General features: G+C 42.0%; 3 protein-coding genes, 1 non-coding gene and 1 pseudogene across 4 annotated transcripts; all 5 read right to left on the bottom strand.

Annotated features, from left to right (window-relative positions):
• Positions 1–493: 493 nt before the first annotated feature.
• Positions 494–3,545, bottom strand: LOC119508452 (protocadherin beta-12-like). The gene has a single exon (XM_037802046.1). It carries the CDS (start codon positions 3,151–3,153, stop codon positions 772–774), a length of 2,382 nt encoding a protein of 793 aa, XP_037657974.1. The 5' UTR covers positions 3,154–3,545; the 3' UTR covers positions 494–771.
• Positions 3,546–7,157: 3,612 nt separating this feature from the next.
• Positions 7,158–7,264, bottom strand: LOC119508612. The gene has a single exon (XR_005211515.1). It is a non-coding gene; the product is annotated as a U6 spliceosomal RNA (small nuclear RNA).
• A 4,456-nt stretch (positions 7,265–11,720) lies between these two features.
• LOC119508411 (protocadherin beta-10-like) lies at positions 11,721–15,210 on the bottom strand. The gene is given in 2 exon segments (XM_037802020.1): positions 11,721–13,380; positions 13,382–15,210. Coding segments are annotated over 2 exon segments (2,319 nt in total). The 5' UTR covers positions 14,206–15,210; the 3' UTR covers positions 11,721–11,885.
• A 993-nt stretch (positions 15,211–16,203) lies between these two features.
• On the bottom strand, positions 16,204–21,417 carry LOC119508298 (protocadherin beta-16). The gene has a single exon (XM_037801928.1). It carries the CDS (start codon positions 18,799–18,801, stop codon positions 16,486–16,488), a length of 2,316 nt encoding a protein of 771 aa, XP_037657856.1. The 5' UTR covers positions 18,802–21,417; the 3' UTR covers positions 16,204–16,485.
• Positions 21,418–21,510: 93 nt separating this feature from the next.
• LOC119507910 lies at positions 21,511–25,577 on the bottom strand (annotated as a pseudogene).
• Between the last annotated feature and the right edge of the window lie 1,277 nt (positions 25,578–26,854).

The following is a 26,854-nucleotide window of genomic DNA, read 5'->3' as shown; positions in this document are numbered from 1 at the left end:
AAGTAAACACATTAGCACACAAGTCCCCTTTGTTATCCATATTATTTAGGTGCCTGCATTCAACAGGATGACATTATAGTTTTGTAACATTATGAGGCATCTGCAAAACTATAGCTTTGTATTCCAAGACTCAATGAGTGGCAACAATATTCATGTGCTTTCACACTCTCCAGTATGAATAAAGAAGCAATACTAGGAAACTTGCCTCTGGCCCTTTCTAATCAGATGATTACTTATGATTGTATCTTAGGACATGATTTCTCAGGCTTATATTCAATAGTAATAAGCATTTAAAATGTTAACAAAGAAAATGCAGTGAATTTATTAAGGAGAAAAAAAAGAGAATTCTGGATAGCAATCTGTTACTAAACTATGAGAAAAAAAAAAACCGCAAAGCAGAATCAAAGAATCAAATGAAGAAATGCTTGGACACTTGAATTACTTCCAGTCAGTTTTATTTTACTATAAGAAGAATTGTGACTGAAAGTTTAGTGGAAGGGGGATAATTCTTTAAAAAGTGATTTTAAGTTATTTAAGGTGGTAAATTTACTAAAAATATAGGCTGCCTGGCCTAGAGAATAAGTTATCATCACATTATAACCAGAAATAAAGATAAACATTCACTTAAGAGGGGAGAATATGAGAAAGTATAATAGCAACATCAGTACAATTTAAAATTTAAAATACACACAATTGGGGAAAGTTTATTCAAGATGTGGTTTGCAACTACCATAAAATGAAATACATAAGAAATATAAAGGTCAATTATAGTCATTGATTACTGAACCGAAAGCTATTGCAGAAAGTAGGATTATCCTCTATTTCTCTCCCAGGGCAGTGGGCCGGGAAATTGGGGATAATCGGCTTCAAAAATTTAAACTCATTACTCCCTGAGTCTCCCGTCAGACACAACTCGAACTGGTAGCTCTGGGACAGGGTCCCGGTACCGCTCACGTCCACCAAGTGGCTCGGAAAGTGGCCCTCAGACACCGAGGCCGCCCTGCGCCTCCCGCACAGCCGCACCGCGATGAACAGCAGCACCGAGAACAGGAAGAGCGACGAGACCGAGGCCAAGGCAATGACCAAGTAGACGGTGAGCGAGTCGGCTTGGGCCTCGTCCGGGGCCGCCTCCGGGAGCGGCAGGTAGGGCTGGGAGAAGCCGTCCACCAGCAGCACGTGCAGCGTGACGCTGGCCGAGAGCGGCGGCTCGCCGTTGTCCTTGACCAGCACGACGAGCCTGTGCTTGGGCGCGTCGCGGTCGCTCAGCAGCCTGGCGGTGCGCACCTCGCCGTTGTGCGCCCACACGCCGAACAGCCCAGGCTCCGTGGCCTTGAGCAGCTGGTAGGACAGCCAGGCGTTCTGGCCCGAGTCGCCGTCCACCGCCACCACCTTGGTCACCAGGTAGCCCGCCTCGGCCGCCCTGGGCACCAGCTCTGTGCAGGGCGCAGAGCCGTTCTGCAGCGGGTACAGCACGAAGGGCGAGTTGTCGTTGTCGTCCACGACCACCACGCGCACCAGCGCCTCGCTGCTCAGCGCCGGGGAGCCCGCGTCAGCCGCGCCCACGCGGAACTCGAACGCTTGCAGGGCCTCGTAATCCAGGGCCCTGAGCGCGAACAGATGCCCGTTGTCGGCGTTGATGGAGACCAAGGAGGCGAGGGGCAGGTGCGCGTCCTGGGGCGGCAGCAGCGAGTACGTGACTTGGGCGTTGGTGCCCGAGTCTCTGTCAGTGGCGCTGACGCTGCCGATGTGCAGGGCGGGGCTGTTGTTTTCGCGGACGAACAGGGTGTAGGAGGTTTGGGTGAAGATGGGCGCGTTGTCGTTGACGTCGGAGACCCGCACGGTTATGTTGTGCTCGGTTTTCAGCCTGGGCGTACCGAAGTCAGTGACGGTGATGGTGAAGTTGTACTCGGCTCTGCTCTCTCTGTCCAGCGTTCTCTCCGTTTCCAACGTGTAATAATTTTTAAACGAAGGTTTTAGCTTGAATGGTAGGTCTTCTGGGATTGAACAAATCATCCTCCCGTTGTCTCCAGAGTCTCTGTCTCGGATGCTAAAAACCATAACCACAGTCTCAGGCGAATTTTCTGGAATTGGACTGGTAATTGATGACACAGTAACTTCAGGAACATTGTCATTCACATCCGTCACCTGAATTCTGACTGTGGATTTTCCAAACAGGCCGCCCCCATCTGTGGCTTGAATTATTATGGAGTATGATTCAATTAATTCAAAATCCAAGAATCCTGCTAGACTAACTTCTCCAGATTTTTTGTTAATTTCAAATGTCTTGCAAATGTCTTCTGAGGCATGGGAAAATGTGTACGATATTTCCGCGTTTATTCCTGAATCTAAATCCCAAGCTGAGACGGTGACAACCAGTGAGCCTAGAACACTATTCTCTGGAATCTTCACGTCATAAAAAGGCTGCTCAAATTCAGGGGAGTTATCGTTAATATCCACGACCATCACGCTAACTAAGGCAGTCCCCGACCTGGGCGGAGACCCACCATCGAGTGCAGTGAGGATGAAACTGAGTTCAGGCTGCTCTTCATAATCCAGTGCCTTGTCCAAAACTAACTCTGGATATTTTCTATTGTCTGGATCGACTCTAATTTTAATGTGGAAATGAGAGTTGGGGCTGATCGTGTAGTTTTTTAGCGAGTTGATTCCTACATCTAAATCCTTTGCACTTTCTAATAAGAACACAGCACCGACAGGACTATTCTCTGGAATTTGTAGGCGCAGTTCTTTTTCCATAAAGAGGGGAGAGTGGTCATTTATGTCCCTGACCTGGAGCTCGATCTGAAAAAACTGCAGGGGGTTTTTCATTAACACCTGGAAATGCAGCACACACTGCTCAGTGGAGCCGCAGAGCTCCTCCCGGTCTAATGTTTCGCTTAGGAGCAAATCGCCGGTGTTGATGTCCAGCTGCAAACACTCTTTGTTATCATTAGAGACTACCCGGGCCCCCCGAGAGGACAGCTCACCCACCTCGAGTCCAAGGTCCTTTGCCAAATTTCCTACAAAGCTTCTGCTCTGCATTTCCTCCTCCACAGAAAAGAGCCCTAGCCCAGAGTATGCCTGAGACATTCCCAACAAAACAAAGAGAAGTAGGACTTGCCTTATCCGCAGAGTGCCTGTCCCTCCGTTCTCCATAGCTCCTTTCCCAAAGGCTTATGGCTTCAGCTCCACCTCCCAGTTTCGGGAAACGTGCCTCTGATCTGTCCACGATATCCTCGGAGGTCTAATGATATTAACTGTGTTGAATGACTTCTAGGTTTTCTGACCTTAGAGGCTTCCTCCTTCTGTCTTCCCAGTTCTCTCTGTGCACTGGGTAATTGTCCAGACCAGTATCTAATGTAATTTTTCCTCCACGATATTATCCTACAGCGCCACCAAGTGTCTCCATAGATTTTCACAGTTTGATGAAAGCTACTTAAATTCCATTGGCTTAAATGTCCTTCAGTAGCAAATATTGCTTTATCCATTGTGTTTCTTAACTAATTACAAATATATTCTATCCCTCATCTTCATTGTTTTAAATTTATAGTCTGTGATGCTGCTAGCATTTGTTTATTACGTATCCCTCCCCACTCTCCACACAACCAAATACACCCAGTTGTGAATACAGAAGTACAAGAAGTGCAGAAGTACCTGGCCTCCAGGAACTGGAAATCATTATAAGACCGGAAATCTGAAACAAGGACGGGTATAACTGATTGTTCTAGTGAACAGAATTCTGTCACTACTAGTCCTTCCTTAGGTGGGAAGGGAAAAGGAACATGTGTGTGGCTCATTTCAGAAGCCCTTTCAGAAGATGTAAAACTGGATTAACCATGAGATGGGACATATATATAGATAGTTGTTATAGCACCAGAAGGCACATCTGTAGAATTCCTTGATAGCAATGAACTTTGAACTGGTAGGAAATAAGGCAATTTAAATTAGGTAAATCCGCAATTTATTTTCTCATAATTTACAAAACATTTAATGAGCACAAAAACATGTTTACTGGACATATTTTTTAGCAACAATTACCATCTGACTTATTACTATATATATTTGCTTATTTGTTTGATGTAGTTCTCCACCTTTTTGAATGTATAAAGGTACATTATGGGGAAAGAGTCTTTTATCAGTTTTGTTCATTGCTGTGTCCCAAGTCCCTAGAACAGTGATTAGTGCATATTTTTGACAGATAATTTTATAAAGTGGAATTTATCATTTTTTAGAAACATAAGTTTCCCAGGGGTGAAATTCTCTTTGCTGTCATCCCATTTGATCATTTGGGCTACAAAGATATTCATTAGATTTGGTTCTTTAGATTTCCTGAATTTCTATTTACCCAAATAATTGATTTTAAAGGGAAAATTATTATATACACACAATTGAAGGGTCTTGGGATGCTAATACAATGTTTTACATTTTGGTTCATGTATTTATACAATCTTCTTCACTGTGCTAAAATGCAGACTCTGTCTCTACTCTTTGTTGAACAATTCTTTTGAATGGAATTAGCAATTTCTGGAACTGTTCATTATTCCTACTCTCTGCCTTACTCCTGTTTTTCTTGCTCTTTGTCTTTCCCTTTTTTTAAAATTCATTTTATTGAGATATATTTACATACCATGCAGTCATACAAAACAAATCATGCTTTCAATTGTTCACAGTACCATTACATAGTTGTGCATTTATCCCCAAAATCAGTCCCTGACACTTTCATTACCACACACACAAAAATAACAAGAATAATAATTAAAGTGAAAAAGGGCAATTAAAATAAAAAAGAACACTGGGTGCCTTTGTTTGTTTGCTTGCTTTTTTTCTTCCCCCATTTTTCTACTCATCCATCCATAAACTAGACAAAGGGGAGTATGGTCCATATGGCTTTTCCAGTCACATTGTCACCCATCATAAGCTACATTTTTATATAATCATCTTCAAGATTCATGGGTTCTGGGTTGTAGTTTGATAATTTCAGGTATCTACTGCCAGCTACCTCAATTCATTAGAACCTAAAAAGGGTTGTCTATATTGTGCGTAAGAGTGCCCACCAGAGTGACCTCTCGGCTCCTTTTGAAATCCCTCTGCCACTGAAGCTTATTTCATTTCCTTTCACTTCCCCCTTTTGGTCAAGTAGATGTTCTCCATTCCATGATGCCGGGTCTACATTCCTCCCCGGGAGTTATATTCCAATTTGCCAGGGAGATTCACTCCCCTAGGTGTCTGATCCCACATAGGGGGGAGGGCAGTGATTTGACCTTTCAAGTTGGCTTAGCTAGAGAGAGAGGGCCACATCTGAGCAACAAAGAGGCATTCAGAAGGAGGCTTTTAGGCACAATTATAGGGAGGCCTAGCCTCTCCTTTGCAGCAACAGTCTTCCCAAGGGCAAGTCCTGTGGTAGAGGGCTCAACCTATCAAACCACCTGTCCCCTATGTCTGTGAGCACATTAGCAACCATCGAGGTGGGGCAGCCCAATATCCTTGCATTCTCCACCAGCTGCTCAAGGGGGCTCTGCATATTGTTTTTCCTTGTTTTTTTTTAATTAACTCTTTTTTTAATCAACTGTATAAAAAATAAAAAAATAAAAAATTTTTTAAAAACATACACTAAAAGAACATTTCAAACAGACCATAACAAGGGAGTAAGAAAAAGACAACTAACCTAAGATAACTACTTTACTTCCAACATGGTCCTACTCTACCCCAAGAAAGTAACCTAATATAGCAACATTTCTGTGAACTTGTTCCTACTATACCCATCAGAAATTAACAGACCATAGTCATTCCTGGGCATTCCCAGAACGTTAAATTTATCCACATAGCTTATCTGTTCTTATTGGATTATTGTTCCCCCTTCCTTAATTGCTCTCTATCACTAGTTCCCCTACATTCTACATTATAAACCATTCGTTTTACATTTTTCAATGTTCACATTAGTGGTAACATATAATATTTCTCTTTTTGTGCCTGGCTTATTTCACTCAGCATTATGTCTTCAAGGTTCATCCATGTTGTCATATTTTTCACTACATCGTTCCTTCTTACTGCTGCATAGTATTCCATTGAGTGTATATACCACATTTTATTTATCCACTTATCTGTTGAAGGACATTTGTGTTGTTTCCATCTCTTGGCAATTGTGAATAATGCTGCTATGAACATTGGCGTGCAGATATCTGTTTGTGTCACTGCTTTCAGATCTTCCGGGTATATGCCAAGAAGTGCAATCGGTGGATCGAAGGGTATCTCTGTATCTAGTTTTCTAAGGAACTGCCAGACTGACTTCCAGAGTGGCTGAACCATTATACAGTATCACCAACAATGAAGAAGAGTTCCAATTTCTCCACATCCCCTCCAGCATTTGTAGTTTCCTGTTTGTTTAATGGCAGCCATTCTAACCGGTGTTGGATGGTATCTCATTGTGGTCTTAATTTGCATCTCTCTAATAGCTTGTGAAGCTGAACATTTTTTCATGTGTTTCCTGGCCATTTGTATTTCCTCTTCAGAGAACTGTCTTTTCATATCTGTTTCCCATTTTATAGTTGGGCTGTCTGTATGATCATCATTGAGTTGTAGGATTTCTTTTTGTATGCAAGGTATCAGTCTTTTGTCAGATACATGGTTTCCAAAAATTTTTTCCCATTGAGTTGGCTGCCTCTTTACCTTTTTGACAAATTCTTTTGAGGTACAGAAACTTCTAAGCTTGAGGAGTTTCCATTTATCTATTTTTTCTTTTGTTGCTTGTGCTTTGGGTGTAAAGTCTAGGAGGTGGCTGCCTAATACAAGGTCTTGAAGATGTTTCCCTACATTATCTTCCAGGAGTTTTATGGTACTGTCTTTTATATTGAGATCTTTGATCCATTTTGAGTTAATTTTTGTGTAGGGTGTGAGGTAGGGGTCCTCTTTCATTCTTATGGATATGGATATCCAACTCTCCCAGCCCCATTTGTTGGAAAGACTGTTATGACCCAGTTCAGTGACTTTGGGGGCCTTATCAAAGATCAGTCGGTCATAGATCTGGGGGTCTATCTCCGAATTCTCAATTCGATTCCATTGATCAGTATGTCTATCTTTGTGCCAGTACCATGCTGTTTTGACTACCGTGGCTTTATAATAACCTTCAAAGTCAGGGAGTGTAAGTTCTCCCACTTTGTTTTAAAAATATGGAACGCTTCACGAATTTGTGTGTCATCCTTGCGCAGGGGCCATGCTAATCTTCTCTGTATCGTTCCAATTTTAGTATATGTGCTGCCGAAGCAAGCACTGTCTTTTCCTTCTTGATTCCTTGATTTTTTAGTGGTATCCATGGACATTTTTTTACCTGCCTGGTTCACATAAGGTAAATAAAGCTGCACACTATTTATTATAAATATCTAATAATTGTATGTGAAATGGAAGTCATCTCTGTTGCTGTATGCCTAACATAGTTCAAGGTGAGGTTGATACTCATGAAATGCCATGAAACAGAAATAAAGAAAATAATAATAACCTTGAGGATATATAACTTTGAAACTAATTATGCACTCAGATTTATTAGTATATCAAATTTACTGAGATACATTTATCTCATTTCTTAGAGTTTATGTATTTAAATCCATAGGAGCATATGCATAAATATATAAAACTATCTGTGGAACCACTTTATGTATTAAACAAATTCCTCATACTTGTTTTTATATTACATATGAACTGGACACACCAAAATTTTGTTACACTTACGAAGCAACTTAAGAGCCTTAACTGAAAGCATTTGCTTTATTTTATTTATAAATCAATGTCTATAAGTGGCTACAACATTGAGTAGATGCTTCATTTAGAATGCTTTCAGATGTAAGTAACATGGCTGATGTAATGCAAGTGTCCAATATTGAGCAAGCTTCAAGCAAACTTTATTCAGAAGATCAACTATATCACAAGGACCAGGTTTCTTATCTGCTATGCCTCACCTTTTCATAATGTTAGAGACATGCTCCTAAGACTGGCCTTTCCTCAGATTCCCAAAATTTCTTACAGCAGCAACAACTATGGCTACATGTTTTTTCTTTCAGCTCAGGAAGATATCAGAAGAGAGATTCTGTTCCCCAGTCACAGAACAAAACAGGCTTTCACTCAAATTTCCTAACTAAGACTACTTTCTGCTATTGAACCAATCAATGTTTTAAGAGGTATTCGGTTATAGGTGGAGATTCTAGTTCCAGAACCTGAATACCCATCTTTTCCCTTTACTTTGATTAATCCAGTCAGGGGCCACCCCTAGAGCTTGGTGTGGTTTCAGTCCTAGCCAAAGTGCATAGTTACTAATGAAGGAATAGATGGTAGGATCCCACAAATGAGGTCCATTACAGGAGGCCCCAAAGTAAGCTCAAGAATGGATGGAAGAGGGATCTAACAAGTTTGCCTGAAAATTGTTAATTTCAAATTACATTTTGAAAAGCACATGGATTGACCACACATAGATATTTCCCTTCCTTTTAAAATACCCACTAAAGTGACAGAAATGTATTAGAAATGGTACAAACTCACAAGCACTAAGAATGCACAAAAGTATTATGATAGAAAGCAGATAGAAGAACAATTAGCTTGACAAGGTCAAGAAATGTCTAAATTTCCTGCATTGGCAGGAACAAGAAGCTTGTTTGTCCCACATAATCTCATTTAGGTTCAAGATTTGGAGGAACCAGATACATAATAAGGGTGAATTCCAGTAAGGGTTTTAAAAAGAAGCTATTACTTGAAAGTGTGTTTATAGGAGAATTGAATTCTCTGGTTCTCTTGCCATCCTACATAGACACATAAATACCTCCAGGCCAGAGATTGGAAAGTTTATTTTCTAGAGAGATGGAATTGGGAGTATCTTTAGTCTTGGAGACCCCAGGCACAGTAGAAAGCAAGTGTGAAGTGTGAAATTAAAAATAGGTGGATTAAGCAAAAATGTGTATCCTGAGTGGAGAGACTTCTAGCCCCTTCCACTCAGTACTCTCAGATTGTAGGACACAAGGTATATGCCTGACCCCTGCCCTACTCTATCCCTACACAGAGGCTATTGCTAAACTACCTGTAATATATGAAAGGCCAAATAAAGACACTTACTGATATTTGAGATTCTACAAAAGTAATAGTGTTGTCCTTGCATGGTTACATTAGAGTGAAGCCCTGCCAACAACATACCCCATGCACTTACAGAGAGCTTAGTCAGCATTTCGCTATTTCATCATTCTTAAATAAAAGACAGCCAAGGACTACAGATACATGAGGAAAAGCCTACAACATGAAACAGAAATGCCTAGATCACCATTACCTCCACCACCACCACTAAAATGGAACAGGAGGAAACAGATATAATACAGAAAACAGAATAAAGCCTTAAAAAATCTAAAATTCCCAGAGAAATGAAATCTACTAAGAGCTAATACTTACTGAATGCTTACTTAGTCTGTACCACCCATTGTTCTAAATGCTTCATGGATAAATTTATCCATTTAATATAATTAATTCTATGAAGTAATTAATCTTAGGGCAAGAGGAAAAATAACTTAGGGCTTAAGAGTGGAGATTTTAGAATCTTAAAATTCATCTTTGCCTTTTACTAGCTGTATGACCTCAGCAAGTGAGTTCTGTTACTCACTTTCCTTTGTAAAATGGGTATAATGATAGTTTTTACTTTATAATGCGTTTTGGAGAAGAAATGGGTTAATGAGAGATGAGGAAAGATATTACATTTATAAATCTGTAACAGGATGCTGTGAAAACCAACTAGATAACCAAAAAAAAAAAAAAAACAAAAAAAAAACAGTTCCTAAAAATATGTTAGTCAAAAAGAAAAACTTTAATATAAAGATTTTAAGTTTCCAAATAGATGGAAAATAGGAAAGGAAAGAAGTTTAGAGTCATAGAGGCTCAATCTAGGAGGGTAAATATTTAACCAATGAGAGTCTTGTTAAAGTAAGATAATACAAAATTTGGGAAAGAAATTATGAAACATAATGAGAAAATTTCTCAAAACTGAAAATGAGCACCTGAACATTAAGTGATTATGCCCATGTGGCAAGTTTAATAAATAAATGAACAAGCCTACAATAAGGCACATCACTGTGAATTCTCAGAGTACCAGGAGAAGGTTTTTCAATGCTTCCAGAAAGAAAACAAAGCAAAACAAAATGCCACTAAAAGGTAAAGGAACCAGTAAGGAATCAGTCTTCTGAACATCAAATCTATATGCAATAGGTAAAAGGAACAGTACTTTCAAAAGCTCAGGGAAAATTATTTTCAGCATAGAATTTTATACCCAGTCAAACTGTCTACTCTAATGAAAAGAAAACAAGATATTTCACAATGCAAGGTCTCAATATTCTTTTACCTCCTCTGTGCACATTTTATGAAGGTATTGAAATGTGTGCTGCTAAATAAGGGATAAAAACAAAGAAAGAAGACTACATTGGACCTTAGAAAAGAAGATTAACAGAAGAAAGTGTTGGAAGGGAAAAAGTCCTAGGGTGACAGCCTCTGGAGCAGCCAGTGGAAATGAAGAACTGGGTTGTTCTAGGTGAAAGATCTCCAGGAAATAAGTATAATTGATAGAGTATCTGATATATTTAAATATTTTAAGGATAAAAAGTTATTTTCAAATGAGAGAGACTATGAAAAAGTCAATGGCACATAGAAAATAATTCTATTAAAAAACAACTATTAGCATTTAATGCTTTGCAAGAAATAAAATGTAATCATAGTACACCAATGTGAATTCTGAATTGACTTGCAATATGGACACTATCTACTAGTTTAACATAAGAAATTGTGATAATTATATTGGAAGAATAGGAGAAACAGAATGTGCAATGTTTGTATGTATGGTTTGGTTGGGGAATATGAAAGTAAAATTCTTATTCGTCATAGCAAGAAGTGATTAGAGTATAAAATTGAATGTCAAGATATAGCAGTATAAACATATTGTTTGGAAATATTAGGATAAATTGTAAAAGAAACCACTCTGTGAGTGGGGACTAGAATTTGAAAAGGGACTAATCAACAAATTGTTTCTCATTATAATCTTTGGTATTTCTTGATTTAAATTTGATAAAATTAAAATAAATTTGCAAAATAAAATGAAAAATGAATATATTCCCCCAAATCACCAACATTCTTACATGCAAATTTTCAAAATGTTTTTATTCATATTCATGTTTATGCAGGCTATTATATGGTTTGAATTCTAAGACATATCTATTTTCTATACCTGCAAAAATAAACATAACAAAATATTAGCCAAGCAAGAATAGTGTATTGAAAGAAAATGAAATAATAATATGAACACAGGATATTATTGGTGTCATATACATGCAAATAAATACATATGATTTGCAAAATGATGTTTCAGTTCTCATGAGGAGAGTTATAGATAAATATTCCATTCTAAACACTGAGACTTAGAACAAAAGATGACATAGTTTTTGAACATGAATACATAGAATGTTAGAACGAGATTGGAATGTGGTTATCTCTTCTAACATGAAGCAAGTATAATACACAAAAGTGTTTAGGATCGTGGGTTCTAAGTTCTGAAACTTGCAGGAAAAGCATCATAACCTCGGTTTTCTACAATGAGAAAAAAAAACTAAATCCGTGTGCATCTGAAAAGCTTAAAACCTTAACAATATTATTAAAAATGGAAAATAAAGGTAGCTATTATTATTTCAAAAAAGATGAAAAAGATTTATGACAGAGGTATATACTATTTCAAAATTATGTTTGAAGTTGCATAATTATTTAACTTTGAGATTTAAAACTAAATTGATATCAGTATGAATACCATACACAAAAAGTACATGAAAATATGAACGGAATTATTACTGAATATTAAATCCAAAGCTATTTCAAAATATGGGAATTTATTCATTATTCCTCCCAGCACCCTGTGCTTGGATATCCGGGATAATCGGCTTCAGGAACTTGAACTCGCTGGTCCTAGAGTCTCCCGTCAGACACACCTCATACTGGTAGCTCTGGGACAGGGTCCCGGTGCCACTCACGTCTACCAAGTGGCCCGGAAAGTGGCCCTCAGGCATCGAGGCCGCCCTGCGCCTCCCGCACAGCCGCACCGCGATGAACAGCAGCACCGAGAACAGGAAGAGCGACGAGACCGAGGCCAAGGCAATGACCAAGTAGACGGTGAGCGAGTCGGCCTGGGCCTCGTCCGGGGCCGCCTCCGGGAGCGGCAGGTAGGGCTGGGAGAAGCCGTCCACCAGCAGCACGTGCAGCGTGACGCTGGCCGAGAGCGGCGGCTCGCCGTTGTCCTTGACCAGCACGACGAGCCTGTGCTTGGGCGCGTCGCGGTCGCTCAGCAGCCTGGCGGTGCGCACCTCGCCGTTGTGCGCCCACACGCCGAACAGCCCGGGCTCCGTGGCCTTGAGCAGCTGGTAGGACAGCCAGGCGTTCTGGCCCGAGTCGCCGTCCACCGCCACCACCTTGGTCACCAGGTAGCCCGCCTCGGCCGCCCTGGGCACCAGCTCTGTGCAGGGCGCAGAGCCGTTCTGCAGCGGGTACAGCACGAAGGGCGAGTTGTCGTTGTCGTCCACGACCACCACGCGCACCAGCGCCTCGCTGCTCAGAGCCGGGGAGCCCGCGTCGGCCGCGCCCACGCGGAACTCGAACGCTTGCAGGGCCTCGTAATCCAGGGCCCTGAGCGCGAACAGGTGCCCGTTGTCGGCGTTGATGGAGACCAAGGAGGCGAGGGGGCGGTGCGCATCCTTGGGCGGCAGCAGCGAGTAGGTGACTTGGGCGTTGGTGCCCGAGTCTCTGTCAGTGGTGCTGACGCTGCCGATGTGCAGGGCGGGGCTGTTGTTTTCGCGGACGAACAGGGTGTAGGAGGTTTGGGTGAAGTTTGGCGCGTTGTCGTTGACGTCGGAGACCAGCACGGTTATGCTGTGCTCCGTTTTCAGTCTGGGGGTACCCAAGTCAGTGACGGTGATGGTGACATTGTATTCGTCCCTGCTCTCTCTGTCCAGCGCTCCCTCTGTCATTAGGATATAAAAATTCTCCACAGAGGGTTTCAGAAGGAATGGCAGATCATCTTGAATATAGCAAACCATTTTTCCATTTTCTTCTGAGTCATTGTCTCTAATCCTAAAAACAGCCAGTACTGTCTCTGGGGAGTTCTCGGCAATGTAGCTGGAAACTGATGACATTATCAGTTCAGGGGAGTTGTCGTTCGTGTCCAATACTTCGACAAAAACCGTACATCTTGCAGAAAGGCCCCCTCCATCCATTGCTTGTATATTTATTTTGTAAGACTTTATTACCTCATAATCAAGCAACGCTGTAAGAACAATTTCCCCAGAGAAAGGATTGATTTGAAAAGTTGTTTGGATATCTTCAGAGGCGTGAAGCATTTACTCCCGAGTCTACATCCACTGCCGAGACTTTAACAATGAAACACCCTATGGAGCTGTCCTCTGGAACCTGGGCCTTATAGAATGCCTCCGCAAACTGCGGGGCGTTGTCATTGATGTCCATGACCACAATGTGTATAGCAGCGGCCCCAGATCTGGGCGGAGAGCCGCCATCCAGCGCCGTGAGTGTTAAACTGTGCTCGCGCTGCTTCTCCCTATCCAGCGCTTTGTCCAACACTAGCTCTGGGTATATAATGCCTTCATCACTGTCACTAATTTTAATATGGAAAAAAGAGTTGGGGTGGATGATGTACTTTTGGATACCGTTAAGTCCTACATCAGAATCATGTGCTCTTTCTAGTGGAAGTGATGTCCCTTCGGCTGTATTTTCTAATATTTTTAAGACTATATCTTTCTCCCGAAACACTGGTGAATGGTCATTTATATCCCTGACCCTCAGCTCAGCACGATAAATCTGAAAAGGGTTATCCATTAATATTTGGAAATACAGCATACAGGGCTCGGTGGGGCCACACAGAGTCTCCCTGTCCAGTTTATCATTTGTGAGCAAATCCCCAGTATGAGAATCCAGTAGCAATTGCTGTTTATTAGCATCAGAGACTAACCGGGCTCCCCTTGCAGACAGCTCTCCCTGCCCTAGCCCCAGATCCTTTGCCAGGTTGACCACAAACGTTCCCCTCTCTGTTTCCTCTGTCACAGAATAACGTCCAAACCCAGAATCTGCCAAGGACACTTCCCAAAACAGAAAGACAAACAGGACTTGCCTTTGTCTCTGGAAGTGCAATCTTCTGGCTTCCATGGCTATTCCTGATTGACACGGATTTTGTCAGTTTCGCTCACAACCCCATCTCCAGCATAAATGAAGGAGCAGTTCCAAACCCCAGACCTGCGCTGTGAAGCAGTAGGGGTCTAGGTGTTTCCTTTCCCAATCTTGGGCTGCTACAGCTTTTCTTCCCAGTTCATCTGTCCTGATCTTCCTTTTTGTTACTGACTTCCTTAGCAAACTCGTCATTTTTTCTCTTTAGCCTGCAGCGCCATCGCGTGGACTCCTGCTGGCTCGAATGGCTGGGTCCAATTGCTTTGAATGTGTTCGTGTATTGTGTGCATTTATATAATTTTCCTTTTATTGGCTCACTTAAAATTTTTCATTTTCTATTATTTGGTTTGTTTTGTAAATAACGTTGGGAGAGAGAACTGTTCATGTTGTTGGCATTCTTCACTGCTTGTTGGGAAAAGTTAAAAATTCAACAGTAAAAAAAAATTTTCTAGCAGTAATTCTACCACCTCACTCTCCTAGATTTAGCTCTGTACTAGGCCTTTCACTCCAGACACAACTACCAATTTTCAGACTGAAGAGGAAATTGTGGTAACCTCTAGAATCACCAAAATAACAGAATATCTTACTTTTCCAGCAACATGGAACATAGGAACACCAAAATTGATGAAAGAAATGTATTTCACACCTTCATTCAACAAACCTCTTCAAAATTTAGTTAAATTGACTAAATTTCACTTTATAATCTAGTACAAAGCATTTAGGCTGTCACTTCTCTGTGCTCCCATAAAAACATGTGCATACAACTATGATTTCCCTTGGAAACATTATTGCTTCTTGTTTATAAGTCTGCCCCAGCTTCAATACCTGACCTAGTTGAGGACAGGAATTATGTACTAATCATATTTGGTTGGCACATTATATACTCACTAAATGCTTGCTGTTTTGATGCATACATGTATAAATTCTAGTGAATAGAACATGAAACAATAATTTTCAGTGCCTTCAGTCCCTACCTTTTGAAAATTTATTTGACTTCATTCTTATTTACATGCCCCTTATTCACTGCAATTTCTATTCTTTTTTTTCTTTTTCTCATATTACCCTTAAATTTACTTGCAGTGTTAAAAGTGACTGACCTTTATTTTAAGGCCCCTCTTAACTGAAATCTGGTGGATATGATTTCTCTTCAATGACTAACGTGAGGTAAAAAAAAAAAAAAAATAGACCACACTAATGCCTATCCAAACACTTAAAAAAAAAACAAGAACAAAATTGTAACTTCTACCTCCCATCAAATTTATGCAAAGGTCTAATATATATAGGGGAATTCTAATTGTTCCATAATAAGCAAAAGGTACAGATTAAACTGAGAGTTATTGTACAAGGAAAGGGCAAGATACCACCCAAACAACCCTCTAATTCTTGACTATAAAATTTACATTATATCAACTTCTACATAATTATTTCTATTGTTTTTTCAGTTGAATGGGATTGAGTTATTAGCCATTAGAAACATACCACAGACTTCTGGTTTTTCCATAGAATTAAAAGCAACAAATTCTTACAGATTTCCACATGATGATATAGAATGCCTAAACTGTTGCTTTTTTTTTTTTTTTTTTGTCTTCAAACTTAAACACATACACAAATATCTTACAGTGGTTTTTCTTATTTTCAGACAAGGCTAATTGGGGATTCAACTATCATATAATTTATAATGAAACATTATATTTCAGAATTCAAGTGTGAAAATGGGAATATAGAACACTTTTTTTAAAAAAGAGCATCATTCAAAAAGTGTTATGATGAAAACTGAAGTTGACAAACCAATGATAATAATTTTGAAAGGAGAATAGAAGAAATATCAAGTAAAAACTATAAATACCACACACAGCCGATTTATTGTAAGAGTTGAAGAAGTTCTAGGAAACAGAGAACAAACAATAACGTAGACAAATGAACATCATATACATTTATACAGTGAAAGAAAGTTTTTAAAAATGATATAAACTTTGAAAATAAATCCTATTTCACTCACTGGGATTCTACTGGGAAAAAAAAAAACTCTTGGACTGAAATGTGAGGGAAAGGAAAGGCGAAGTTAGACATAAAATTGGGAATTAAGGATCAATCAAATGGAAGAAATTAAATAGTATTTTATGGCTGTGGTGGGCATAAACAATTTAGTTAATTAACAAGAAAATTCTAGAAAAGGAAATGTCTTTATTAGATGGATTCCTATCAATTAAATGCAAAGCTATTTAGGAAGGTGGAGTTTTCTTCAAATTTCCTCCCAGGACCCTAGGGAGCTAAGGTGGGGACAATTGGCTTCAAGAACTTGAAATCGCTGGTGTCTGAGCCTCCCATCAGACACACCTCGTACTGGTAGCTCTGGGACAGGGTCCCGGTGCTGCTCACGTCCACCAAGTGGCCCGGAAAGTGGCCCTCAGGCACCGAGGCCGCCCTGCGCCTCCTGCACAGCCGCACCGCGATGAACAGCAGCACCGAGAACAGGAAGAGCGACGAGACCGAGGCCAAGGCAATGACCAAGTAGACGGTGAGCGAGTCGGCCTGGGCCTCGTCCGGGGCCGCCTCCGGGAGCGGCAGGTAGGGCTGGGAGAAGCCGTCCACCAGCAGCACGTGCAGCGTGACGCTGGCCGAGAGCGGCGGCTCGCCGTTGTCCTTGACCAGCACGACGAGCCTGTGCTTGGGCGCGTCGCGGTCGCTCAGCAGCCTGGCGGTGCGCACCTCGCCGTTGTGCGCCCACACGCCGAACAGCCCGGGCTCCGTGGCCTTGAGCAGCTGGTAGGACAGCCAGGCGTTCTGGCCCGAGTCGCCGTCCACCGCCACCACCTTGGTCACCAGGTGGCCCGCCTCGGCCGCCCTGGGCACCAGCTCTGTGCAGGGCGCAGAGCCGTTCTGCAGCGGGTACAGCACGAAGGGCGAGTTGTCGTTGTCGTCCACGACCACCACGCGCACCAGCGCCTCGCTGCTCAGCGCCGGGGAGCCCGCGTCGGCCGCGCCCACGCGGAACTCGAACGCTTGCAGGGCCTCGTAATCCAGGGCCCTGAGCGCGAACAGATGCCCGTTGTCGGCGTTGATGGAGACCAAGGAGGCGAGGGGCAGGTGCGCGTCCTGGGGCGGCAGCAGCGAGTAGGTGACTTGGGCGTTGGTGCCCGAGTCTCTGTCAGTGGCGCTGACGCTGCCGATGTGCAGGGCGGGGCTGTTGTTTTCTCGGACGAACAGGGTGTAGGAGGTTTGGGTGAAGTTCGGCGCGTTGTCATTGACGTCGGCGACCAGCACGGTTATGTTGTGCTCAGTTTTCAGCCTGGGGGTACCCAAGTCAGTGACTGTGATGGTGATGTTATACTCGGCTCTCACTTCTCTATCTAGTGCTGTCTCCGTTACCAGGGTGTAAAAATTCTTGACTGAAGGTTTCAGAAGAAAGGGAAGGTCATCCTGAATGGAGCAAACCGTCTTTCCATTTTCCCCGGAGTCAGAATCCGACACACTAAAAACAGCAACTATAATCTCAGGCGAGTTCTCTGGGATGGGGCTGGTGAGGGCAGACATGGTCACTTCTGGGGGATTATCATTCACATCCACCACCTGCACCAGAAGAGTACATTTCCCCGAAAGACCTCCCCCATCTGTGGCCTTGATGTCCACTTCATAGGACAGAATTCTTTCGAAATCTACTTGTTTTCTCAGTCGAATTTCTCCTGTCATAGAATTTACCTCCAAAGTTTTGCTAATATCTTCAGAAGGTTGAAAGAGTGTATAGGATATTTTTCCATTTACTCCACTATCTAAATCGCTGGCAGAGACAGTGACAAGCAGGGAGTCTATCGGGCTGTTCTCGGGAATCTGCACCTTGTAGAGATGCTGCTCAAACTCAGGGGCATTGTCGTTGGTGTCCACCACTTCGATGCGGACCTGAGCTGTCCCAGACCTGGGCGGAGAGCCGCCATCCAGCGCTTTGAGGGTTAATATGAGTTCAGGCTCCTGCTCCCGGTCCAGCTCTCTATCTAGCACCAGCTCGGGGTATTTCCTGCCGTCCCTGAGTTTTCGGGTTAGAACCCGGAAATAGGAGTTGGGACTAATTGTGTAATTCTGAACATTATTGCTTCCTATGTCCAAGTCCAGAGCATTCTCCAAAGGGAACACATTTCCTAGAGGACTGTTTTCCAGTATTTTTACGGTCATTTCTCTGTCAGTGAATACCGGAGAATGGTCATTTATATCTCTCACCCTCAGTTCAGCCTGAAATATCTCTAAGGGTTTTTCCATTAACACTTGGAAATGTAGTACGCAGGGCTCAGTGGGGCCGCATAGCTCCTCTCTATCTAATTGCTCATTTATAAGCAAATCCCCAGTCTGAACCTTGAGCTGCAAGTGCTTTTTGTTCCCCTGAGAAATGATACGGACCCCGCGCATGGACATCTCTGTCAATCCCAAACCCAAGTCTTTTCCTAGATTTGCCACAAAGGAGCCTCGCTCCATTTCTTCCACCACTGAATAGGGCCCCAACTCGGCGCCCGACAGAGACACGATCAGCAAAACAAAGAAAAGTAGGACTTGCCTTTGTCTCCGATTGCTCATCCATCCAATCTCCATTGCTCTTTCCTGCAAATTTGGTTCACAGGAGCTTCAATTATGGCCAAGATCCTGGTAGCACGGTCCTGAAGTCCAGAACGTCAAAACTATGACATTTATTAGATTTTAAAAGAGGTCTAACATCCGCTTTTGCTCTAGCTGAAAGGTTTTCTTTCCCTTCTGGGCGGTGGTGTTAGCTAGGTACTGGAGCTGCGTAGGCAATTCTGTTTTCCTTTATCTTAAACCTGCAGCGCCACCACGTGTTCCCACTGATTCTTACATATTGTGGTTTAATACTGGAGGCAAAATTCTAGACATACCAAATAAGCTGTGCAAACTGTGTTTTGTAATGTAAAACACTGAGTTATATTTTCATATTATTTTTATGGGTTCAGATAGGCCCCTGTGTCATTGTACAGGAAGGAATACAAAGAACAAACTGTCACATTATTGACTGTTCAGTGTGGCCGAGATGTTAACAATTAAATAAAATAATTTAATCAACACTTAAGCTTAGAAAAATATGCACATAGAAGCAAAATGTTTCTGAAGTTACATGGGAACCATTTCACAACTAGATATTTTTCATGGTACATTTTATCAAATTACAAGTGCATGGACATTGTAAAATTGCAATCAGTGGCAGTTCTAAAAGGAATATTTAACCAATGCTTTATCAAAGAGTAGTTTACTTCCTTTTCTTTCCTACACTTAAGCATGAAAACTGTGGATTTTCACAACTTTCAAATTATTGGAAATTTACTTACCAAATAGAACTCAAGGTTGGTTCTACTGTGTTTTGAGATTCTTTTGTTGGGGCATTCTGTATGCATAATTTGAATTGGATTGCAATAAATATTCTTATCTTTATCAATTCAATGTTATTGTCAATAATTTTTAGAAGTCTTCCTATTTAACCTTATCTGGAGTAAAAACACCTAACTCATGAGGCCTAAATTCCTGTTACAAAGATCTTCACATTCCCTCGTTTGGCCACAGGTAGTACCACCAGACTGGATAACTCTCTTCCAAGCAGCTAGCTTGTGGTTGGCAGAATAATGCCACCCCTTCCCCCAAAGATGTCCATATCCTCATCTCCAGAACCTTGTATCTAAGTTACATTACATGACAAAAGGGACTTTGTAGATGTGATTAAGTTAAGGACCTTGAGAGGGGAAGATTATCCTGGATTATCTGGATGGGCCTAATCTAACCATATAGGTCCAAAAAGTGGAGAACTTATCCCAGCTATGGTCAGAGGGAGAGGTGACTATGAAAGATTGGTCAGAGAGATGCAATGTTGCTGAGTTGGAATATGGAGAAAGGAGGCTACAACCAAAGGAATGTGGGTGGCTTCTAGAAGCAGGAAAAGACAGAGAAATGCATTCTCCCCCAGAGCTACCAGAAAGGAATGTAAGCCTGTCAACACCTTGATTTTAGTCTGGTTTAGACCTGTATTGAACTTCTCATCTACAGAATTGTAAGACAATAAATTTGTATTGTTTTAAGCCGCTACATTAATGGTACTTTGGCAAAGTAGCAATAGAAAACTAATTCAGCCCAAGCATGGATTCTCAATCACTCAGCAGCTGAATCAACATAAATTCATCACTTCTACAAGAATAATATTATTGCAACAAATTTGGAGAATGTCTGATTCATCCTCTCAGAACGAAGCCATTTATGACCCACATATATTTTTCAGCATAATTTTAAGGAGGAGATTCCAAAAACAAATGGTTCATTTTAACAGAAAGTAACTGGAGCCCATCAGGTTTTTCCCTACTAAATTTCCAGAATCTCTAAGTTATTAAGTGATAAAAATTTCTCCACAACATTACCTATACTTTTCTGAAATCAGTCATTTCATTTAGAATTAATACTTGAATAGTGAATACTTTCAAGCAAAAGATATGCTAAAATGAATATAGTGTTTTTAATTTGAATAAGGAGCTTATAAAAATGTATATAATAGAGCAAATTCCAAAGAAAAAAGCTAAAGAAAGAACAAAAAATTTCGAGAAATACAAACTACTCTCTATTCAGGAGACTCATTTCTGCAGTAATGAATATGACATGTTGAGAAGGTACAGAAAGATAATTGGGCTGATTCCCTCATGATGGAGATCAATTGTGGTGCTGATCTACCTTTCTTAGGTCACTACTTCTATAGGGACTTTGAGTTTTTTTGGTCCAGCAGTGTGGCAATAGGTATAGAAACATATGAACTATAGGCTAGAAGTTATATTTTAACATGGGAGTAGAGTTCATGAAATAGGAATTTTAGATGACTTTTACTTCCTCAGGAAGACAGTGCTACCAGTTAATGCCTGCCAGTGTCACTTATTGGTTAAGAACTGGGGCATTAGGCTCAGATTTAAATTCAATTTCAAATTTTCCTCATATCAGAAATGTGAACTAGTTACTTAACTTTTCTATTCTTCAGTTTCCGCATAGGTACAAAGGGAATAATAATAATGCTAACACCCTTAGAGTTTTGTGGAGGATTAAAAAGAAAATGCATATAAAGCACTCTGTAGACTACTTTTAACTGAGTTAGAAATTAAGAAATAAGGGCTTTAAAAAGATCAGTTAAATCAAACTGTGCACTTAAGATCTATATGTATTTATATAATATCTTACTAAAAATCTTACTGTTAAAAAATTAGGATTAGTTTCCACTGGAAGTAGGACAAAAACAAAATGAAGGTGGCTTAAATGATATAGACATTCCTTTAAAGAAACTCAGAAATACGCAATTGAGGGATGACTCCAAGGTCATCAGGGACCCTTGCTCCTTTTATGTTTATTCTACACTGTCTCAGTCTATTGTTTCAATCATTAAAGTTGTTTTGTGTTCCAATATGGTTGTTTGCACACCAGCCACCACACCCACATTTCAGGCAGCAAGAAACAGCTAGGGAAAAGGGGACCACTTCCTAGATGAATCAACTCCCTTTAAGCACCCTTCTTGGACTTTCCCTGCAACATTTGTATATAGGTCTCATTGACCATAACTAGTGCTAGCTGCCAAGGAGATGGGCAAGATGTATTCTTTGATTAAACACAATTTGAGTACAATTTGAAATCTTTTACCAAAGAAGAAAAGACGAATGTATTGGGGTGGCTACTAGAGTTTTTGTCACAGATAAATTATGATCAATGTTTCTCAAATGAGAAAAACCCATTTGTTACATACTACTACATCTCATTGGATAAACACAATGTAGTCGCCCTCCCCCCCATCTAACACCAATGAAACTAAATCAAAAGCAACCAACACACATAATAATGAAAGTACACAATTAGCATAACATTTTAAGAGAAAACAAATTCAAAGAAGTTTAGTGCCTTGAGGGCAACCTAAAGCAAGGGTGAGATATTCTTACTGCACAACTTCTTTTCCCTATCTGAATAGGCATACTGCAGGATAACTGTAGTGTATTATTGCTATGTATGTACCTAATGGTTTACTAACAAGAGAATGGAAACACAATTAAAAATGAGTTAACAGAATAAACATTCCATTGTTTTTCCCTAACATATTCCTAAGCTATTCCAAAACAAGAGTTTATGGAAAAATTGACTTCATCTTTGTTCTGAGATGCTAGATTTAGAGCCATTCATCTTGTTATAGGTGTGAAGAAAAGCTAAGATACCGTTTTTTAAACCTAGGAATAACTTAAGAAATTTCCAAGCAAGTTTGGTGGACTTTAAAATCTATAATAGGTTTATAGAAAAACTAACACCTGAATTTATCACAAAAAATTAAATATGGAATTTGAAAACAACTGTGGTCACTGAATACTGAAATCAAAGTCATTCCTAAAGTTGGGATTTTCCTCTATTTCTGGCTCAAAGCACTGGCCCTGTAACTTGGGTAAAATTGGCTTCTGGAACTTGAATTCCCTGGGGGGTAAGCCTCCAGTCATACACACCTCGTACTGGTAGCTCTGGGACAGGGTCCCCGGTGCCGCTCACGTCCAACAAGCGGCCCGGAAAGTGGCCCTCAGGCAGCGAGGCCGCCCTGCGCCTCCCGCACAGCCGCACCGCGATGAACAGCAGCACCGAGAACAGGAAGAGCGACGAGACCGAGGCCAAGGCAATGACCAAGTAGACGGTGAGCGAGTCGGCCTGGGCCTCGTCCGGGGCCGCCTCCGGGAGCGGCAGGTAGGGCTGGGAGAAGCCGTCCACCAGCAGCACGTGCAGCGTGACGCTGGCCGAGAGCGGCGGCTCGCCGTTGTCCTTGACCAGCACGACGAGCCTGTGCTTGGGCGCGTCGCGGTCGCTCAGCAGCCTGGCGGTGCGCACCTCGCCGTTGTGCGCCCACACGCCGAACAGCCCGGGCTCCGTGGCCTTGAGCAGCTGGTAGGACAGCCAGGCGTTCTGGCCCGAGTCGCCGTCCACCGCCACCACCTTGGTCACCAGGTAGCCCGCCTCGGCCGCCCTGGGCACCAGCTCTGTGCAGGGCGCAGAGCCGTTCTGCAGCGGGTACAGCACGAAGGGCGAGTTGTCGTTGTCGTCCACGACCACCACGCGCACCAGCGCCTCGCTGCTCAGCGCCGGGGAGCCCGCGTCGGCCGCGCCCACGCGGAACTCGAACGCTTGCAGGGCCTCGTAATCCAGGGCCCTGAGCGCGAACAGGTGCCCGTTGTCAGCGTTGATGGAGACCAAGGAGGCGAGGGGGAGGTGCGCGTCCTGGGGCGGCAGCAGCGAGTAGGTGACTTGGGCGTTGGTGCCCGAGTCTCTGTCAGTGGCGCTGACGCTGCCGATGTGCAGGGCGGGGCTGTTGTTTTCGCGAACAGGGTGTAGGAGGTTTGGGTGAAGATGGGCGCGTTGTCATTGACATCGGCGACCAGCACGGTTATGTTGTGTTCAGTTTTCAGCCTGGGCGTACCCAAGTCAGTGACAGTGATGGTGATGTTGTAGTTAGATCTGCTTTCTCTGTCCAGAGGTCTGTTTGTTAGCAGCATGTAGAAGTTTTCGACAGATTTCAGGAGGAAGGGTAGATTGTCCTGAATGGAACAGCTTATCTTGCCACTTTCCTCAGAATCAAGATCTGAAACACTGAAAACTGCAACCACAGTCTCAGGCGAGTTCTCAGGGATGGGACTGGTAAATGCAGACATGGTGACTTCTGGGGCATTGTCGTTCACATCCGTGACTTGAGCCAGAACAGTGCATTTTCCAGTGAAGCTTCCAGTATCTCTGGCCTCGACATGGACTTCATAAGACTGAAATGTTTCAAAATCAAGCTCTTTTTTCAGTCGAATTTCTCCTGTCATGGGATTTACCTCAAAGGTGTCGCTAATCTCCTCGGAAGCCTGTAAAAGTGAATACGAAATCTCTCCATTGACTCCTGTATCTATGTCCGTAGCCGAGACGGTGACAATCAGGAAGCCTACGGGAATGTCCTCGGCGACCTGCACCCTATAGAGAGACTGCTCAAATTCAGGGGCGTTGTCATTGGTGTCTACGACTTCGATATAGACTTGGGCTGTGCCAGACCGGGGTGGAGAGCCGCCATCCTGTGCGATGAGGATTAACCTGAGCGCAGGTTCCTCCTCGCGGTCTAGCCGTTTGTCCAACATCAGCTCAGGATATTTCCTGCCGTCGCTGCGTTTGCGGGTGAGGACCCGAAAATAGGAGTTGGGACTGATTATATAATTCTCAATATTATTTCGGCCTACGTCCACGTCTTGAGCATTCTTCAGAGGAAATGTAGTCCCAGGAGGACTGCTCTCTGATATTTTTATTAACATCTCACCCTCCACGAACATCGGTGCGTGGTCATTTATGTCTATTACTTGTAGCTCAGCTTGAAAAAACTCTAAGGGATTTTCTAGCAACACCTGGAAACGTAGCACACAGGGCTCCATGTGACCGCACAGTTCCTCCCGGTCCAATTTATCTTTTAACAACAAATCCCCGGTCTCCTGATCGAGCTGCAAACGCAGTTTGTTCCCTTTGGAAACGACTCTAACCCCCCGCCTAGAGAGTTCCCCCTGCCCCAGACCCAAGTCCTTTGCTAAATTGGTTATAAAAGAGCTGCCCTCAGTTTCCTCCACCACTGAGTAGCGCCCGGGTTTCTTGCCGGCCAGAGATAAGCCCAGGAGAAGAAATAAAAAAAGGACTTGCCTTTTTCTGCAAATGAGCTTCCTGCTGGCCTCCATAGTTCTTGCTTAGCACAGCCTCTTGCGAGAATGGTTCCCCAGAACAGTAAAAACCACAGTATCTGAGACTGCGGTTATTCCACAAGATATCGCAAAAATATTCACGTCAGTAGCCTTTTTTTCAGAGGATCCATTCCTCTTTTGTGGCGCCCAATCTTCCAGCGGGCTTCCAGGCTCTGCTGGTAAATTTAGCTTGTTAATGGAGCCGCAGCTGCGGTTCCGGTTTATACCTTCTTATCCTGCAGCGCCACCACGCGTCCTCACATGATCTTACATTTTCTAGGTTGAAAAGGATGCACTCTTCCTGACTGCCTTTGTACCACCGGCTATGTAAGGTTACAATACTATCTCTAATATCGCTAGACTCTTGCTGTACAGACAATAGTCTGGAGGCTACACAAGAGAAAGGAAATTAGTAGAGGGTCTTCCAAAAATGCTAATTGAGTTTGGGGCAAAAAGAAGATAGCCTGGCTGGAAAGAAAGAATATATATTATCAGAGCAACAGAAAACTTTTAGAATTATATGTTTTTATTACCATGAACCATGGGAATACTTAGTAGCTGTAGACTTTGGAAAAATTATTTAACCTCTCTCTGCCTCAGTTTCCTGATGTGTAAGGTGGATAATAATACTACCTGCCACATAGGGCTGTTGTGATTCTGACCCGGCCCCTCCAGCCTTACAAATGAAGAAACTGAGGCAGAGAGAGGTTAACCTTATAAATAAATTATATATATATTATATTAATAAAAATAATGTCTTTTCAGAATTAAATCTTGGCTCTCTAAAGAATCAATGACTCATTACTCTAGAATAGGACACTGCCAATTCCTATCTCTAAATTTAAAAGTATGGCTATATTCAACCTTCAAATTATTGAAAAAGAATCTGTCAAGCATAAACATTTACAGATGGGCCTACCAGTTCCTTTGGCCAGAAAATCCAGTTACACAATTGCATTGCATTGGTTTGTGGTACAGGGCATCTTTGTTACTTCTATTTTCTTGAGAATAATATAATGAAAGAAGCCTGTGAGTAGCCTATGATAATAATAGCACCAACACAGGAAAACCAAGTTCTCCATTAAGCCCTTAATTCTCCCTTTGGTGTGCCATTAGGTAAGTCCCAAGAAACAAACCAGGCATGCAACCTAATGCCATCAGGTAGCTGAATCTACCTAAATCCATTGCCATGGCTAGAAAGACATCCTGAAACTCACATGGTAGCAGAGTAGATGAGCAGGATGATCTCAAATAGAAGTGATCATAACAAATGATGAAGGTGGCTGAACAAGAAAGACTGGAAAGTTTATCTAAATAAAGGTATAATCTGTGACAGCAGTGGTTATTCTGTATCTCACAAGGATGTCTCTTTTGTAACTTCCACTTCTTACACCATCAACTTTTAAAATACTTTTTATTTTTAATAATTTCAAATCCCACAAAGAAAGAATATGATGAAGCCCCGTGACGTATAACTAGCTTCAACAATTATCAATATTTCACCATTATTGTTTATTCTGTCCCCCTAACATTTCCACATCCCAGGCAACCTCAATTTTCACCCATAAACACTCCATTATGCATCTCTGTTAGTGATTTTAAAACAATTTGACTCAATTATCATAACTAAGAAAATGAACAATATCTTAATATTATTTAATACCCCTGTATATTCAAAATTTCCCCCAATATTTCATAGTTCCGTTTTGTGAATCAAGATTCAAACAAAGTCCACACATTGCATTTGGTTGCTATGTTCTCTCATATGTAAACTTCCCTCCTTCCCTTTTTCCATGCCATTGATTTGTTGGAGAAACTAAATCAATTTATCATGCCATTATGAAAAATTAAGATTTTACTGCTTGAAGTATTTTTTGTCCTTAAACTCTATCCCATTA

Source organism: Choloepus didactylus, chromosome 13 (assembly GCF_015220235.1).
Source record: "Choloepus didactylus isolate mChoDid1 chromosome 13, mChoDid1.pri, whole genome shotgun sequence".
Lineage (NCBI taxonomy): Eukaryota > Metazoa > Chordata > Mammalia > Pilosa > Megalonychidae > Choloepus > Choloepus didactylus.
This window is presented reverse-complemented; position numbering and strand designations above follow the sequence as displayed.

Bases quoted from the DNA above. Each gene is read 5' to 3' on its own strand.
- LOC119508298 (XM_037801928.1), bottom strand. From the start codon at position 18,801: ATGGAGATTGGATGGATGAGCAATCGGAGACAAAGGCAAGTCCTACTT.
- LOC119508452 (XM_037802046.1), bottom strand. From the start codon at position 3,153: ATGGAGAACGGAGGGACAGGCACTCTGCGGATAAGGCAAGTCCTACTT.